This window comes from Pagrus pagrus (assembly GCF_965226575.1).
Source record: "Pagrus pagrus genome assembly, chromosome: 17".
Lineage (NCBI taxonomy): Eukaryota > Metazoa > Chordata > Actinopteri > Spariformes > Sparidae > Pagrus > Pagrus pagrus.
In genome coordinates, this window is record NC_140201.1 from 17,580,105 (window position 1) to 17,598,882 (window position 18,778).

At 42.5% G+C, this 18,778-nt stretch overlaps 1 protein-coding gene across 1 annotated transcript; it reads right to left on the bottom strand.

Moving 5' to 3' along the window:
* Positions 1 to 1,656: 1,656 nt before the first annotated feature.
* Positions 1,657 to 17,394, bottom strand: jazf1a (JAZF zinc finger 1a). Its single transcript, XM_084379182.1, has 5 exons — positions 17,106 to 17,394; positions 8,069 to 8,141; positions 6,001 to 6,197; positions 4,598 to 4,767; positions 1,657 to 2,977 (listed from the first exon to the last, which is right to left on the bottom strand). Exons 1-5 carry the CDS (start codon positions 17,218 to 17,220, stop codon positions 2,801 to 2,803), a joined length of 732 nt encoding a protein of 243 aa, XP_084235308.1. The 5' UTR covers positions 17,221 to 17,394; the 3' UTR covers positions 1,657 to 2,800.
* Between the last annotated feature and the right edge of the window lie 1,384 nt (positions 17,395 to 18,778).

Here is an 18,778-nt window from a genome sequence, read left to right on the forward strand (position 1 = left end):
CCCCAACGACGGGAGACTCTCAGTCTCCATCCACATCTCTGCTCTGATCCCAGCCACGGAAACTCTTCCCCTGCGCTGAGAGGCAGGAATGAAGCTTTTCTATCACACGCACAAACCATTATCTCGGGGTTAACTTTCAGGGGAGTGCATCCACACTTTGAAACTGATACTGGGATTTGAGAGATCTTGGTTCACTTCAGAACATGTTGTGGATGTCTTTCAGGCAACATTTGTGCTTATTTGTTATGTAGCACTGGTAAGGTGAGGTAAACTGGGGCTGCAATCATCTTATGATTAATTTCCACTAATCTGCATATTATTTATTTATTTTCATTTTCATCATCTTTTGGTCTATAAAATGTCAAAGAATTGTGAATTATGCTAATCAGTTTACCAGAGTCCAAAGTGTCATTTTTAAATTGCTTCTTTTGTCCAATCAACAGTCAAAAACCCGTCAACACTACATTCACTATCATAAATGACAAAGAAAAGCAGCAAATCCTCACATTTAAGGAGGTGGAATCAGCAAATGTTTGACATTTTTGCTTGAAAAACGATTAATCGATTATCATAAAATAGTTGGCAAGTAGATTCCTTGTGATCGACTGCTAGATTAACCGACTGCAGGTTTAAAGGTGCTACATGTAAGAATTGGTGTCCTCTCAAATTCATACAAATGGGGGGCAGCATGTTACCAGAGTAACCGCTAACTGCTGCTAACTGTAGATGCTGTTAGCTAGTCAGCTCAGTTAGCCGTGCAGCTAGCAGTCCAGACTGGGATCTTAGAGTGGTATTATGAAAAAGTACAGGCCGGGGCTAGCTGGTTAGCATGCTAACTTCAGTAGATATCTCTGCAACACTACACAGATGTCTTTTTTTCCACATTCTCTTGATAGTGTTAGTTACTTTTTTAACGTTTTATACATTTCTTCATCCTGCACCTTTAAGATGAACAAATGCCAGAAAAAAATGGAATCTGCCTTGTAAAGATGTCCTGGCAACAGCAGCTTGGAGGACAGGAGGGTGTGTGCATGTCAGAGATCACTGTACCCATCAAATGAACGAAAGAGGAAAAGCTCTCGCTTTGAGCCTTCTGCAGAATAAAAAGAAACATTGTGCACGATGATGGAAATCATATCATGAATCAATGTGTCTTGGCACGCGGTGCTGCACTGCACCGCTTTTGTTTTTCTAGAGGCAATGAATGATGAAACCCCAGTGATTGGAGCAACACGCTGGCCAGCGTTACTCTACATGATGCAACCAGCCGGCGGGCCTTCCTGCTCCACAGGAGTCGAACCGGCGGCCTGGTGCTGAAAACGTAACAGATCTGAGCACTGAAACATAGAATACAGTAACACTCTATAGGCTGATGAATTGGATACTGCTGAAAACACGCACACATACACGGCTCTCACACACACACATACACACAATGAACTGGAATGCTCTTGTCTACAACACACACAAATGACAGGTTGTAGATGGTAATCTCTTTCAAATACAAATCCACCCTCTTCTCTCACACACGACACAGAAAGCATGCATGAAAACATTCCGTCGAAGTACATCCGCACGTTTTGGACGCGCACTGAAGAAGAAAATCGTTGCCACGCGTTTGGCGACCTCCCTACCCTCCCACCCACCCCTCCCTCCCCATCAGGCACATGGTATGGTCAATGTTTGGCAGTGGAGAGCTGTTGGCAACAATCATGGATAAACAAAAACAAAGATCTTGGCAACTGGAATACAGTATGATGCTTAACCTGCTTTCACAGCTAAGTCTCACAGCTCTGGCACTCTGAATGAGGAAACACTGGAGATATGAAATACATGGATGGCTTCCCGTGGGGATGAAATGTTGAAGATCTGGATTACTGGCCTGGGCCGTGTTCAAATACGTTCAGCGTTGAGCGTCCCCTTCCTGATCAACAGCAAAAATATCGATCCAGAGTGGGTCAAAACATAAAGGCTCCTAATCTCTAGGAAGTGGTGACTCTCTGAACCTAAAGTCAGCCAGCTGTTTGACCTCTGAGGTGACGAAACTGGCCCTCTCAGCAAATAAAGGAATGAAAGGAACACTTATTGATACATAGAAAAAAACACTATCTAAAAACACTGACAAAAATATATAAAATAAAGCTTGAAAATAAAGTGTAACTATTTATGTATATGCTCATGAATACTTTTATATATTTTTATGTACACATACATATCTATTGTTTATATATCAATATATCTATTTAAAGTATAACTTAACTCTTGCGCTTAGGCCCCAGAAGTTACTGCGAAGGAACAGATCTAAGCTCGGCGAACTCAGCGAGTAGAAAGGGAGTGTAACGGCTACTGAGCTCAGATCAGCGCTGACGTCAACTTCAAAAGGGGGCAGGGCTTGTTTGCACTTCCTGTTTCACATCTCCTTCTTTTACGTTTCCCCCGCTCTTCTTTCATATCGTTTGTTTTTTTATCTTTTCTTTCTGTTGTTTTTTACAGTTAGCACCTTATGTAAGTCAAACAATAGAAAAAAAAGTAACGTGATAGCATATACGAATGTGCAAATGTACAACATTAAAAATACTACAAAGATACATTTGTTTTTCAAAAATACAAGTGATATAACATGGATAGAAAAAAAATATATAAAACAAACAAAAAGATGAGGGGGAAAAAAAATAACTAAATGAGAACTTAAAGCATGCACTTGATCCTTTAGTGTGTGGGATGGGTATATAAAAGGGTCGGGTAAGGAAAGTCAGGATAGGGCTATGTTTGGGGTCATTGACCTGTGTGACCACGGCCTCTAGCCTTGAATCTTGCGCAGGATCTCGGTGGAGACGGGCGGGTGGAAGTTGATGGTGTGGTGTCTCAGGCCCTGTGAGGTCTTGTAGCTCTTGCCGCAGCGACATTTGAAGGGTTTCCTCACACGGATCTGTGTGCGGTGGCCGTTCTTGGCGTGGTACTTGATACCGTTCACATTCTGAAGAGACGGGGATGAGGAGACAGATCGTGAGAGGGGGGAAGGGTTGTAAGTACACTTCTTACACACGAGCACCACTATGACCTTTGTTTGACCATTTCATGCCAGACTGCAGTCACAAGATGATCTTTTATTGACCCAGGTCTACACTGATAAACCAGAGCATTAAACCAAATCTTTTACATTGAGGTGTCCCAATCCACTCTCAAATAAGCTGGTTAGCTTAGCATAAAGTGTCAAGCTTGCTAGGCAGCAAGGGTAAGGTCAGGGAGAGCTGGTGACGTATATTCGGAAATTCCCCATAAACTATACCGTCTCATTTCACAACGCTCAGTTCGTCTGCCGTATATGAATGCAACAAATTCGTAGACCACATCTTTGGAAGGATGCGCCCCCCGAATTGAGACACAGCTGCAGACTTATGTTCACGTTTTGTTCTACGACATTAAGTATGTCAGTAGATACCCTACATGTGAATTATAAAGCATTTATGTCTTTAAAAAGGCGGTTCCCAACATGTGGCTAAATGAGAAGACAGAGGTCGTCGGGGACACTAAACGTCAGTTACACTTCAAAATCCATAATAGTTCCGTTCCTTTCAGTAGATTATCTTACTGAACAAAATGTTAAAAACAAGTATCACGAGCTTGTGTTTGCCACAGAGCTAACCCTCATCGGCAGGGAACCAGGCTGCGGCTAACCTCAACTAAGCCTATCAAAGGTCATCCCTGCTGCTCTTGTTAGTCTAGTACATAGCCTGTCATAGCCAGTTACACTGATTTTTGTATGGATTGAACAAACAAGCTACGTTTTTCGTGAACTTTAGAGGTGCTGCTGGGCAGATTTTGCTACTTTTGGACTGAACCAGGCTAGCAGTTTCTAATCTTCATGCTAAGCTAAGCTAAGGCGCAGCCTTAACACTGATTAGGATTCGGAACCTCTACCTGCAATTTAGTTTGAGAAATCTCAAATTTAATTTAATTTAAAACGGTCATTGCAATGTTAACACTAGAAAACATGAGTTTTTGGTCACCAAAACTTTATGAAAAATAAATCAGACAAGTCACATTCAAACGACACATTTAAGAGGAGCAGAATTTATGATCTGTAAACATCCAGAACAGTGTGACTGTAGCGTAACAATCATTATGCTGTTTAGGATGACTGTTAATTTTATTAAATCTCCATTCGTTTTATCTGTGGTAGCTTTTAATCATCCCTGTATCTGTTTGCTGATTTCACTGGTAACTATCCTTCTGTAATTTAGTAAAAACGCTCACAAAGTACAGATCAGACTCAGATCGACAACAAATACGGCTTTATCCTACGTCACTGTTCTGTTCTGAAAAGGGCAGAAGAGAGTAATGTTCCCACAGTGTCCATTCATCAACGAGCGGGGACTTCAAGCTGAATGAGGCTTTTGTTACCAGCTGTAATATAATTCAACCAAAGCAAATATACTTTGATACATTTATCACTGCTTCTAATCACGACTTTCTGGATTTATATTGCACTTTGCTAAATATTATGTGCAAACATGTGATACTCAGACAAAAGCTTCAGTGTGGACTTGGGCGGGCTCATCTGAAACCTCGTCTCCTGACTCCGGAGTGGCCTTACCTTGTATCTCTTCTTACAGCCGGGGACGGGGCAGGCGAACGGCTTCTCCTCTCCCCCGTTCATGCACATTGAGCTGAGGATGGACTCGGAGCTGATGGCGCTTTCTGTGGTCCACGACTCGTCACTGTCCGACTCCTCGTAGTCTACCTCCTCCTCATCATACTCACTGCCTGGAGGCACGATGGAGACATGCAGAACAAAAAATCCACTAGTCAGCCCGGATGAAATATGGATGGGGACATACCCAGTAGCACATCATGGCTTGGGAATTTACCAAACAGAAACAATATGGGACTTTTATTAATAGTTTTCTCTATATTCTGCTCTGGCTTTGATTCATTAGCAAGCCCACATGTCACTGAAAGCACGGCTCTGATAAAACAGCAGTGGTGTGCGTGTGTGTGCGAGCGTGTGTGTGTGTGTGTGTGCCTGTGAGTCAAAACCCAGGGATTGGCACTCAGAAAGAGATCATTAAGTGGGAGTGATCCCCATTGCTCAGCCTGGAAAAAGTGCTTTGCTAAGTGCAGAACATTTTCCACTCGCATGTATGCACACACACACACACACACACACACAGACACACACACACACACACACACACACACACACACACACACACACACACACACAGGCCACACTGACCCCCCACCATCTCACAGGAAATGCTGCACCTCAGCATGAGGAAATGGATGGCACCCTGGCACATGTCAAAAGAGGGCGTGTGCGTGTGAGTGTGTACGTGTGTGTGTGTGCGTACCCAGACCTAACACTACGTTTGGAACCATTTGGGCTGGAATTGGACATCTGCTTCTGGGCTGTGCAACACACGGCCCCAATGAACACACCGTGTGACAGCTGCTATGTAATTAGCAGAGTGTTGACTGGTCTGCTCACTGCAGGGGCCACCAAACCCAACACACAAACAACACACAAACACACACGCACACGCACAAACAGCAGTAGAGAGGGGCTGGGGTTTAAGTTTCTCCACTATCCACTCCTGACTCTGGTTCTCTTCACGATTCAAATATTTGACGAAATATTTTAACCTATTACGAAAAGCAAAGTCAGAGTGAGTGAGCTCCAGCTTGCGTTGCTGAGTTAAAGGTGAGCTGGCTCGTGCTCTCAGTTATGTTGTGAATATTTCTGCTCAGTCACCAGCTGGGAAATAAGCTGCATTCCATTCATCTTACAAATATCTTCATCTGTTGCTCATCTGTACGCTGTATGAATTTGACAAATGTGCTTCTGGTGGGGCAACCACAACTGGAAGCCCTTTTCTGTTAGCGCCAGTAGGCTTAATTTGCATTAGTCAGTTCCACCACCCCCATTCATTCCACAGGTATAAGCAATCCGTCTTTCTTCGTCTCAAGCACACATTTCAACACACACACCTGTCGTACCTGTGGGTGTGCTGCTGCGGAAGGAGGAGGAGGGGGTGATTGGGGGCGTGACGGGAGGCGTCAGGTTACCGCTGGTGTGGCGAGGAGGCGTGGCCGTGCTGTTCCTGGACACTCCGCCAGTGATGGACAGGGACAGTTTGGGCGTGGCCTTCTTCTTCATGGTCTCCTGTTCCCGGCGCGCCGCATCTGTCATGAACCTGATGACACAGAAGTTGGAGTCATCAGTAAAGACAACAAAGCTCCCATCTGATCCTGATGATTGATTGATGGGTTTGAGTCATTTTTGAAGAAAAATTGTCAAACTTCTCTGATTCCATTTCATTTCTTTACTCCTCTGTGACAGTAAACTGAATATCTTTGGGTTGTGGACAAAACATTTGACATTTGAGGGCGTCTTTGGCTTTGGTCTGATCAACCACTTTTTGGCATGCTATAGACCAAACAACTAATCAATTATTCAAGAAAATAACCAGGAGATTGATCGACAATGAAAATAATCATTAGTTGTAATGCTGAGATCTTGAAACACACGGACGATGCTACAGCAGAGTCTGACTGGGCAATAAACAAGCAGTGAGACGATCAGACGGATTGCAAATATGCCAGAAAGCTGAAAAAGATGACAGTAAAGATCCCTTACTGCACAAGACAACTATGCACCTACAATTACGGCAAGTGTGATCAGAGAAAACGGAACCAGTAAGTCAGTCTTAGGCTGTGATGGATGTTTACGACGGACAGTTTGGATACAAAACAAGTTTGTTTTGCCTCCCGAATGAGTTCAGGTTTGTTTAAAAACCTGTCTGATCAGCTGACTGCAGGTGTCTCCTGCCCTGTCTAGCCATTACTTTGGTATTATTATTAAAAAAGGAATAAAGGTCCGAACTACAAAATGAGGCCCCAGTTCAGTTGTTAACTGGCATTATACTAAAGCCTAATTTAGAGTTTTTTAATTAATTAAGCCTTTTTACTGTGGTATTTTTATATTCTACTTTTTTTATGCGCTTTCTAACAGTCCTGGACTTCTAAACTGGCATTTAGGACATTTGCCCAGTGGACTGACGCAACTTGGGGCCACTATAATTTTATTTTTTAATATTATAAAGTCCAAATATGCAGTCATATATGTCGTTACTGATATTTAAACCTTAACTGCAAATGTGTGTCCTGTTTTCTTTACCCCTGAATGTATCAAAAGACAGTACAGAATAATGTGAAATAATACTTTTACGTTAGATTTTTACTCTTTGCATTGAATTGAACAACATTGTAGACTTCAGTAAATTTAAGCTTATACAGGGCTACTTCCACGCTAAGTAGGTTAAAATGATATTTGGACTTCAGAGCTTTTTTTTAATTAATTACTTGTACTTGATGAATAGCTAAATAGCTCGAGTTTAGATATTATGTACTCCAAAGCCATCTGATAACCAGGGCTGATTTTTTTTCTTTTGGTCCCTGTCAAGCCCTGCAGTCTCACTTTCTATAGTGTGATTTGTTGCTCTAACGGGAGTATTTAAGGTTTTATGTCATCTGATTATGGCTGTTCTGAACACTTTGAGTGGGAAGCCTGAGGTTGGACAAGACATAACTGAGCTGCCGAATGAACCGGTCCTTTATACACACAGTCATCACAACATTGTGCAGCGAATGCCTCTGACATTTACAAGCTCGCCACTTGAACAATAACCACAGAAAACAAACCTCGTCGTCTCTTGCTCTCTCTGTTTTACCGTTATTATTCTCAACTTTGGTGTGATTTAGCAGGGGACTGAGTGACAAGTGACACATCGGTTCACCGCACAAAAAACACACATATGCTGTAATCCTGAAAAGGCGCCTTTGGCTGTGCCATTAGCGTGGAGTCAGGAGTGATTGTCTTGTGTGGTTTTCTGTGCTGGTCTGTGGATGAGTCACAGCTGTGTCTATGGGAAGGCATCAGTCATTCGAGCTGCTCTCCGCAAGCCACATGTGCACACTCTCACACGGAAACACGCCTTTCCCTGGTGGAGCGATGCTGCCCTCTATGGACGGAAACCTTTGCTTGTGTGTGTGAATGTGTGCGTACCTGTTGATGTAGCTTAGGGCCAGATAGGTGGGCTGCTGTTGCTCCTGCTTCTCCAGGACCCGCGGATCTGTGTCTGAGAGAGAGAGAAAGAAAGGGAGAGAGACATTCAGATTAATCACTGCTTCGTGTGGAGGGAAAATATTGTGTGAATGCTCGCAGTAAGGAGCTGACTCATAGATCTATTCTTCCTGCCAGACTGGCTGATAGATTACTGCGTTTTTCTCACACTGCCTCCTCTGTATTACTCCATAGTATGCGTGAGCCTGCAGATACATTTCGGATACTTTCATAAGCAGCGCATTATTACGCCAGCGCCAAGCCTCTCTGTAATTTACTACCAATGCCTTTCCCAAGACTACTTAATCATTGCTGGAGTCTGAATGTGGCAAAGGAGAAACTTGTCCGAGAGTGAAAGAGCAACTTGGACGCCGTGATGAATGTGCACAGTGTATTACTCGAAACACACACATGCTTTTTTCCAGTTGACTTGCTAAGTCAGTCACACTACAGTAGGCGACTTCCAGTGCCTGAGGGGAGCAGTGTTAACTTCAAAGCCCCACCTCCCACCCCCTGGAAAACAGGGGCAAGTGTGCATGAAAACACTGCGGGTGGGTGCATCTGTGAAGTACCAGTGCCATCAAGTGTTCAACGAGGGAACATTCAGGGGGGAGACACACTCAAAAACTAGTCGGCCATGGCGTGCATGGCTACGACTGTGTGTGTGTGTGTATAATTGCAGCTTTATATGTAATAGCTGGCAGATGTATTGCAATTCACATCCAAGAACTGGATCATCTCTGTACGATTAACAACACACTCCTGGACGCTCCCTTCCAGCTAATCCCAAGTGTGTGTTGGCCTTCTTAGCCCTTTGGGTTTTTTTTAGGTTTTCACACCTCATAATTAAAAAAGAATGCAGACTTCCCACAGTGCAGGAGAACACCGAGGAGAACAGCAAACAGGAAAACAACCTTGAGGAAAATGTGCACTGCTGCTGCCGCCAAGTCCTCCTATACATGCGAATATATACGTGAAAACAATGAAAAGGCAGGGAGATGAATAAAGATAGCAGGGGAATGCATCAATAAACACACACACACACACACACAGGCTCACACACACTGAGGTGGTCCACAGAGGAGGTCTTTGACAGTCTTTTATAGCTGAGCCTTAATAATCCTACCTGCTGCTCTGATGTAGAGACCAGAGCTCTGCAAATGCATTAGCACACATGCACACACACACACACACAACACACACACATACACTCATCGACCTACATCACTGGCGAGGCACGAGATGTGACAATGAAGTCTGGCCTCACCTGAATCATTTTGTAACATGCCCAAGTCATTATATATTCTTAAAATGTGATGATATTACATAGTTCAATATAAATATGTAGGCTCAATAGGTTAGGGCATTGATTGCTTGTTAAACTCGTCTGAAACAGACTTGATCACTAGACTGCGTAGACCTCAAGACCAAGAAAACAACATGTATTACAACAAACCCAAAGATATTGAATTTTCTGTTATATATAACAAAGAGGAGCAGAAAAACCTGACGCTGGCGATTAACTAATTGACTTATCGTTTCAGTTCGTACATCGACATCTATAAAATTTCAGTGAACAGAGGGGTTGCAATCTTCTCGGCCAATTCAGATTTCTTTTTCCAAAGGACGATAATTAACAGCATACACAAACACGTAACCTTTTTAAATGGAAAATACAACTGTATGTATGTAATAAAACAGTGACCATGAAATAACTAATAAAAATAACACATTGTAAGCTATTTTAAAGTGAATTTTAGCTTCCTCTCCTAAGCATTTACACTTTGTATTCTGGGACTCTTATTTTGAAAGGTAAAAACGGAAGACGACCTTCAAGCTTAGCTGACAATGAAACAAGTGCACATATTTTGGGTCAATAACATAACATATTACTTTTCTTTCTTTCAGTTAGGGCTGATGGTTCAGTTGGGGGGCAGGCACATGTGTGTAAATGTGACCGGCACAGAATCGGATCTATCTGACAGTAAATTGCAGGTTGTCGGTCATCACGGGCCCATGCCGAAAACTGGCCGGTTCTGGTCCCTGCCCGGTTGATCAGTGCATCTTTAAATTGCTTGTTTTGTCCAAGTAAAAGTGTATATCCCAAACATGTTTAATTCAGAATCACGTTACTCAGAGGAAAGCAGGACATCCCATTTGAGAAGCCAGAACTAGAACAACAACTGCAACCAGCCATTATTTTCATTATTGATTATTCTGCTGATTATGTTCATGGTCAATCATGTATTCAATAAAATGACCAAAGAAATGTGAAAAATGCTCGTCGCAATTTACATGAGCCCACAGTGACGTCTTCAAATTGCTTCTTGTGTACAACAAACAGTCCAAACCCAAAGACTCTTCATTTACTGTCTTAAATGACAAAGAAAAACAGCAAATTCATTCATTTAAGAAGCTGGAATCAGCAAATGTTTGACTCTTTTGCTTGAAAAATGGCTGAATGATTTATCAATTATAACAGAACAAAATAGTTAGCAATTCATTTTCTTTCAATCAACTAGTAGATTGAATAGACTAGAATGACTAATCTTTGCAACTCATAGCTGGATCCACTGAATTTCTGCCATTTTTCCCTCATAAGCCACTTCAACAATTAGTTATCAGATCTATTACAGTGACTGATCAATTAATTTATCAATTAATCTTCAAATCATTGCAATCATCATAATAACAGTCTGCAATCACAAACCAGGAGTCCACCTTATAAATCATAGGATATATTTGCAAGTACACACATACAAGAGCACTGTAACTCCAGCTGGAGTCAGCGAAATGTCATTTAGGTGAATGTCTGACAGCCAGGTATTAGCAGGAAGAAGAAGGAAGAAACAATGCCAGAGTCAATAACTCGGGATGTACAAGGAGCTCAGGTTTTTTGCTTGAAGGTGAGGTAAGTGTGTGCACGTGTGTGTGGAGAAGAGGGGAGGCGGGGTGTTGGTGGAAATGGAGTAAGCCAGGTGCAGAGAGAGAGCTGCAGTAAATGTTCACCGGCTTTACGACTTCCGCTCACCTAGCAGGACAGGAAGCTAACACACTGCTGATCCCACACACACACACACACACACACACACACACACACACACACACACACACACACACACAGACAGAGTAAGCTACATGAATACCAATTTTAACCGGTCTAATTCGCAAGTTTTGCATTTAACCTACAGTACACAGTCCACTGACAGCAGCCTACTCTGTGTGCGTTTTCCATCCGCATGTGTGTGTCTGTGTGCATGTTTCTGTGCACGTGTGCTGCACGTCTGAGACATTTCAGGGTCTCCGGGGTCTATAAATATCTCTCTAATTAGCATTCCTGTCATTAAAAGTGGGCACCAATCAACAGCCGCTCCACTCCCTTCAACACAGACATCCATCTCTGACCAGCAGTGCACTGCTGCCCCCTGCTGAATACACGCCGTGTGCATGAAGTCCGCATGTATGTACACATGTGTATAGGTCCGTGTGTATGTGTGGAAACCAGGCCAAGAATGCATGGCTTGTTTTGCAGCCTGCTAATTAAGCCACAGAGAGCATTTTAACGTGTTTCTAGAGCAGCAGGCAACCGGATGGAGGGAGAGGAGAGGAGAGGAGAGGCGGAGGAGGAGCAGGGGGGATATGGGTGGGGGAAAAGGCAAACTTCTCTGTAATTACACTTCCCAGGGCTTAGTGGGGCGCTCGGGCCCTGCGACTTCCGAAAGGCAAACTGTGTGACTGTGTGTATGTGTAGCGTGAAAAGAGAGGGTCTGCAGTTTCCAGTTTGGGATGCCAATCCACTAATTGCTCCGCTACACCCTGACAGGTCATTTGGGAAGTATGGTGAACACACTCTCTCACATGCACAAACACACACACACACACCCCTTCCTGTGTCACACCTCTCAAAGTGGGATGGGAAACAATCTGGAATCTTGGGCTGGACTACATGGTTTTAGTCAGTATTAAGGGTATTTTACAGACTTAAGGAATAAAAATATAGTAAATGTATGAAACAATAAGTTGTCCGATAAACAAGTCCACTGACAGATAATATATCAGCAAATATTCTGATTATCACGTAATAACTGAAGTATTTTTTGCTGAAGATACAATATCTCCTAAATTGGGAGGATTTTGCTGCTTTTCTGTTATATATGATTGTAAACTAAAAAATTGAGATTTTAGACAGCTGCTCAGACGAAAAAGAATGCTAAAGACGTCACCCTCGACTGTCATAGTGGTTTTTATGACTTTTTATAGACCAAACAACTATATGAATCATTCAATCTAAACAATAATTAATAATGCGGCCTTATATTAAAAAAAATAAAGCGTATGTTCGTATGACCTGCGCTTGCTCCAACGTTATGCATTACAAGAAGCCAAACTCATTGTAAAAGGCAAAAAACGTATTATATTAAACTTAAATATCTAAAGTTGGCTTGGACTCATTAATGTGTTTTAAAACAACAAATCTAATCCGAGCTATGGAATATTAAATCGTCCATCTTTGCTCACTACATCTTAGTCTTTCTTAACCTCAGGAGTTCATAAACCACAGGTTAGGAAGTTTTACTTTAATTATCGGTTGTCGACATCGGCCATGAGAAGCAGGTAATTATCAGTTATTAGCATCGACTGAAAGAAATCCATATCAGGCACTCCTAAAATACCACAGCTTCCCAGAGTCAAAGGTGACAACTTCGACTGCCTCGTTTTCTCTGAAGAACCATCCCAAAATTAAAGATTTTAATATAATGTAAGACAAAGCAGCAAATCTTCACAGTCAAGCTTGACTGATACTTGATTTTTGTGGCCAATGCTGATACTGGTATTAAGGAGTAAAGTATTCTAATATATCTGTGATAGGCCAATATCAGCTGATAATATCAGCCAAACAATATATCGGTCAGACTCGACTTCACAAGAGAGAACAGGAACCGGGGAAACTTTTTACTTGAAATATTACTTCAATGAACATTTATCAAAGATGTTGACGCGTCATTTTTTGTCATCTCCTTGATTTATTGGCTAAACATCTCAGCTTTGAAGATCTAATCCCCACAAAATGATTTCACCTGTCAATACAGTCAATAAAAAATAATATTCAGTAATTACTCATCCCTACTGGCACCAACCAAGAAACTGTGCACAGACAAATTCTGGGAATTCACCCAAACCCCCTTAACTATGCAATTATGTTGTGATTGAAAAAACTTCACAACACCAGGTTCGACAGGAAGAATCCTGTTAGTGACAGATAGTTCAAAACTGCTTCACCATATTGTATTTGCGTTTGTCTTTTCTATGATCCTGAGCAGATAGAGGAACACAGCCAAGCATTGCCTGTGGGCTGAATGATTACATCTTTAAAAGTTACTGTAGGTTAATTATCTGCATGCTTCAGCAGAGCCTACATTATCACAACCTGATGATGACCTGGCTCCTCATGTCAGGTCACACCTCAGCCTTTGATTACAACTGTAAAACCAAAAGTACAGATGAAAAAATAAATGAAGACACATTAATTATGTCCAAACAAAGCTGAGGTGTTTGGGATTTCCCTGCGCTCACACCCGTATTTTTCCTTTCTGAACTCCTCTTTCAAACCTCTTCCCCACTTCTGATCTCTTTCGACCTTTCCCCCTCCCTCTTGGCTCCTGTTTGGTGAGGTAAGAGGCAGGTATGTGCTTGTGCAGCGCAGCGCAGCCGTGCACACGGGCAGGCCAGGCTGACATCATTACATTCCTCAGACCTTACCTAAAGCCACCGCACAAAGACTTCGTCAACAACCAAACATCACACTAAATACAGTTCCCCGAACCCACTTCCTTTTGTGTCCAGCTGTAATCTAAACATTACAGGTATGTTATTGGAAGGCTGCTATCTTTTCTTGTAGGATGAGGTCAGCGATAAGGATTTGCATGTTATCTGATTTTCTCATGAAAGAGAGCGAAGGGTTAACTGGTCTGTTTTCTGACAGCTATTTTGTGCTTCAAATAAGATACAAGAAACTAGAGGTGAGTTGTTTAGTCGATTAGTCATTCAAAAGAAAATTATTCCATTTTGGTTTTGATAACTGATAACTGAGTCATTTTTCAAGCAAAAACGTCAAACATTTGCTGGTCCCAGCTTCTAAATGTAAAGTCTTGCTTCTTTTCCTTGTCATTTATAACAGTAAATGAAGAGTTGGTTGGCATTATTCCAAATTATTAGACATTTTATAGACTAAACTATAAATCTCGAAAATAATCGGCCTGATAATCGTCACTTGGAGCCCTACAACAACAATATACAGTGTGCCAAACCAGAGTCAGAGCAAAAACTAGACATTTTTTGTCCGTGCAGCACATAGGAGGTCCTACCACAAGAGGGCAGCACAGTCTATGTTAATCTGTTTCTAGCACAGGCCCACACTGATTTCTGCACACTGACCTGAGATCCACTGACTCACTTTTCACCGCTATTTATGTCTGACACTACAAGCCTGTTGTCACCTCTGGATGATTTGATTCATTGCGAGCTGCTGCTTTTTCATAATCTATTTGCACACTGCAGGACGGGCCACAATCACGGCAATCTGTTATCTGCAAAGCCTCAAACTGCTTATCTGACGTCTCATGTGGAGCAGCTCAGAAGATCAAATTCACTTATCTTATGATTGATTGTTGATCACACACTGCTGTGCAATTTCAAAAGTAAAAGTGCGGAAATCAAAGCTAAATGCCAATACCCCTCCTCCCTCGTCCTCTCCCTTACTCTCACCTCAATCCCCTCCATCTGTCACATTTATCCCTGTGGTAACTGATCTGTGAGCGGTATTGATTAGACTGATCTTGATGCGAGCAGAGGGGAAACTCATTAATCCAAGTGATCTGAGTGGGAAACCGTCATTCTGCTCAGCTGGCGGTTTGGGTCAAAGGTCAAATAGCCAGATGGGTCATATATCAGCGTCTGTGGGGTTTTGGCTGCGTGGGTGAAAAGACTAAATCTATTCATGCCTTTCAGTCAGCTAGCATCCTTTAATTTGGTTACTGGCTGATTAGGGGAAACACCGGGGTCTATACTGCCACAGGTAAGAATAAAATAGCCATTCACAATGATGTTTCCCCTCCTTATTTGGCTCATTTGCAAGCTATCCATGGAGCATATGGTAGGACCAAGAGTGGCCCACAGCACTGCCACCACCCACACCGCTCCACTTTCTCCTCACCCACAAACTTAACCCCCGTTTTTTAAACCTCAGCAGCACATCAGTCCTGCTTCACATGCGACGTGACATCGTCCTCACCACAGCTGGCTGCTCTGGAGCCGCTTTGTTAGCGAGACAGCAGGTGTGCAATAACTCAGCCAAACATACTGCCCCCCAACCCCTTTAGAGACGGCCCGTTGCCATGGAGACTGGCTCAATGAAGCATCCCATTCTACCCCCTCTCACCCCCACCGCTCCAAACAGCCTCCTGAGGATGGATACACACCACAAATAATGATTAGCCCACATCAACTTTGTTAGCGATTATTGAGTGCTTTGGTGGTTCTCGACTCCTGAGATTCTTCCTCAGTGTCATTTGCTACAGTGGATTATAGGTCAATCTATCAGAGTGTGTCGTTGAAGTGAGCATTTGAACTGTGCTTGGAAAAAGTGTTAAATATTTAACAAGCATAACATTGCAGGGTACTAATGAGACTACATCTGAATGTTCTTTTCGGGGGCAATCAGCAGCAGTCCCTCATCCAAAACTAGGCAATACTAATTAGGGCTGCAAAGTATAGTACACAAAATAATGACTGTGTGATTTCTTTTTTTTTATACAGATATTGCAGTCGAGATATGATTCGCAATTAGTGGGAATCAACGTTTTGGCATCAGACTTTTCAATTTCACTGAAAAGTCTACGTTTGTTGGAGTCTCTGTACCAAACAATCATGTTTTCTTACATCTGGAGGATGAGATTTATAGTCCAGGGCATTTCTGCAGCACCACACAGGCGAAACTTAGGCAAAAATTGCAGTTTTTTGTTTTGCTCTTGCAATTTCTGTAGTATTTTTGATTAAATGTGCATCTAATGCAATTGACATAACAAAATAACAATTTATTTACTGTGCGTGCATCTAAAAGAGGCATGCAGGTACAGTAAAGACATTAGTTAACAGTGCGATTAAAATATTTGCTCTGTTTTTCTTGAGGCGCCACATTTGTCATTCAGTTATCACCAACACAGACACTATGTTTCTCAATAAAGTACCACTAATAAGTTGATTAGGCTGCTTTAATGACTGATTTTGTACTATTCCACATTAACAATGTGATAATAACAAGCCGGGTGCCATGCTTTACTGAACTAAGCGGTGCAACAAGTTGAAGCTTGTGCATGTGGGAGGAAAATAACCATCTCAATGAACGTCTGACACAACTTCATTGAATAGAAAAGGCGTCAGTGATCATTAAGTGGCAGACATTATCAAAAGGTGATGTCTGAACGCGTTGAGGTGACAAAATTGACAGACCTTTTGGCAGCTCAATACACAAACGGTGTGTGTGTGTGAGAGAGAGAGAGAGAGAGAGAGAGAGAGAGAGAGAGAGAGAGAGGAGCCCGGCTGCTCTGCATCAGGCCTGGAGACGTAAACACACACAGGCTGCTCTGATGTTAGCCGTGGAACCGCTGCCTGCTCGGAATGCTAGTTACACCTATGAGACCTACGCGGCCCTCGAGTTACCGCTGCAAAAGGTAACTATCACGGCTACTGCAGCGTAAAACAAGCCGGTCGCTCATTTCCATGAGAAAAGAGTGTTTCCCAAGACAATTAAAGTCGTGCTGCTGAATATAACTCGCACTCCGACGAGCCTCGACGGAGAGCGAGCGGCAGGAATAGCGGAATGCAAACCCCGAGCCTCTCTATGCGCTCGGCTAACTAGCTAAGACGCTAGCTAACACCAGCTAGCTGCCTAGCTCCGTCTCCCCCCTCTGGCCCGACTCACCGATGTGATTGTCCTCGATGTGGACGATGAGCTCGGCGAGAGACTCGAACTGGAGACCGCAGCCCCCGAACCTGCAGGAATTGGAGAAGAAAGAAGCGGCGGCGATGCCCGTCATGTTTGCGGCGCTGGTGCATTCACCGGGTGGATAGAGGGGGGGACCGGGGCGGTGAACGAGGCGGAGGCAGAGTCTTCGGGTTCGGGGTGGGAGCGCCGCAGAGCGCGGAGCGGCGGAGCAGACACCGGGCGGCCAGACAGGACAGCGGCGGACGCAGCTGGGAGGCAGGCGGGACGGTGGGGGTGGGGATGGGGGGAGGGCTGGCTGGTGGCAGCCTACGTCACGACCTGCCTACCTGTTGGGATCTGGATCTGTGCCCTGTGACATTATAGATGACATCAGATATACTTGAATATATTTCAAACAATAAATAATAAATCTGAGCACATTTGCATGCATTATACAAATAAACACTAACACATATGCAAAACAGAGTAAACTAGAGTGTGCAGGAAGATAAGAACATAATTTGACTTATTGATTTTGTTTCTATTATTGTGTTCTTGCTTATATTGATCAAGCAGCACTAATGTAGTTTGTTAACATATATTAATTTAATAACAAAATGTGTTTTTCAGTGTTTTCTTTATACCTCACATCTCAATTAATACATTCCACAATTTGTATAGCCCTAAAGGGCCATGCATTCATACATTCTATTTACTCCGTTTTCCCGTGATAACGAGTTAATTTCATCTGTTTTCTCGAGATCTTGAGTTAGAAAACGGCAGTTATTATCTCGAAATTACAAGATATTATCGAGATATTATCTCGAAATAACATTATCGAGATATTATCTCGAAATGACATATTATCGAGATATTATCTTGAAATAACAAGATATTATCAAGATATTATCTCGAAATAACTGCCGTTTTCCCGAGTTAACGGATAATTTTCTCTAGATCTCGAGATAACGAAACTGCCGTTTTCCCGAGATAACGGGATAATTTTCTAGAGATAATGAAACTTTGTTTTCCCGAGATAACGATATAATTAATTTGAGATCTTGAGAAAACAAAACGATAGTGTAGTATATTAAATCACTGCAGAAAACATCATTCAGTGTAGCAATGTCAGAGGAGGAGCATATCTTTCACCGCGTCACATATCTTTTCAATCGAGGCCTGACGCAGGCTGAAATAGCATTATGCCTTGCTATTACAGATAATATACACATTAGTGTGCGTAATCTAAAAAGACGGTTAGCAAGGCTTCAGCTATATCGGCGGTGCAATCTAAGTGAGCCTGATGTCATCATTAACTACATAGCTGACCAGCTACGAGGTCCCGGGCGTCTCCATAACCTCAGGCCTATCATATCACAGTCATTATCTGGAGATCTCGAATTAATTATATTGTTATCTCGGGAAAACAAAGTTTCATTATCTCGAGATCTAGAGAAAATTATCCCGTTATAATTGTTAATATAGTTGTTATTTCGAGATAATAACTCGAGATCTCGAGAAAACAAATTAAATTAACTCGTTATCACGGGAAAACGGAGGAAATAAAATATTAAATATAAGTAATATATGTATCAGAACATTCACAAAGGTCTGTAAAATTGTATTTAAAGGGGCTCTGTGGAGCTTCTGTGTTGTGCTGGAAGCCAGTT

Coding starts and splice junctions, on each gene's coding strand:
- jazf1a (XM_084379182.1), bottom strand. CDS start 17,220: ATGACGGGCATCGCCGCCGCTTCTTTCTTCTCCAATTCCTGCAGGTTC. Junction 4,768..6,000: donor CCGCAGCAGCACACCCACAG/GTACGACAGGTG, acceptor TCGTGCCTCCAG/GCAGTGAGTATGATGAGGAG. Junction 2,978..4,597: donor GCTGTAAGAAGAGATACAAG/GTAAGGCCACTC, acceptor CCGTCTCTTCAG/AATGTGAACGGTATCAAGTA.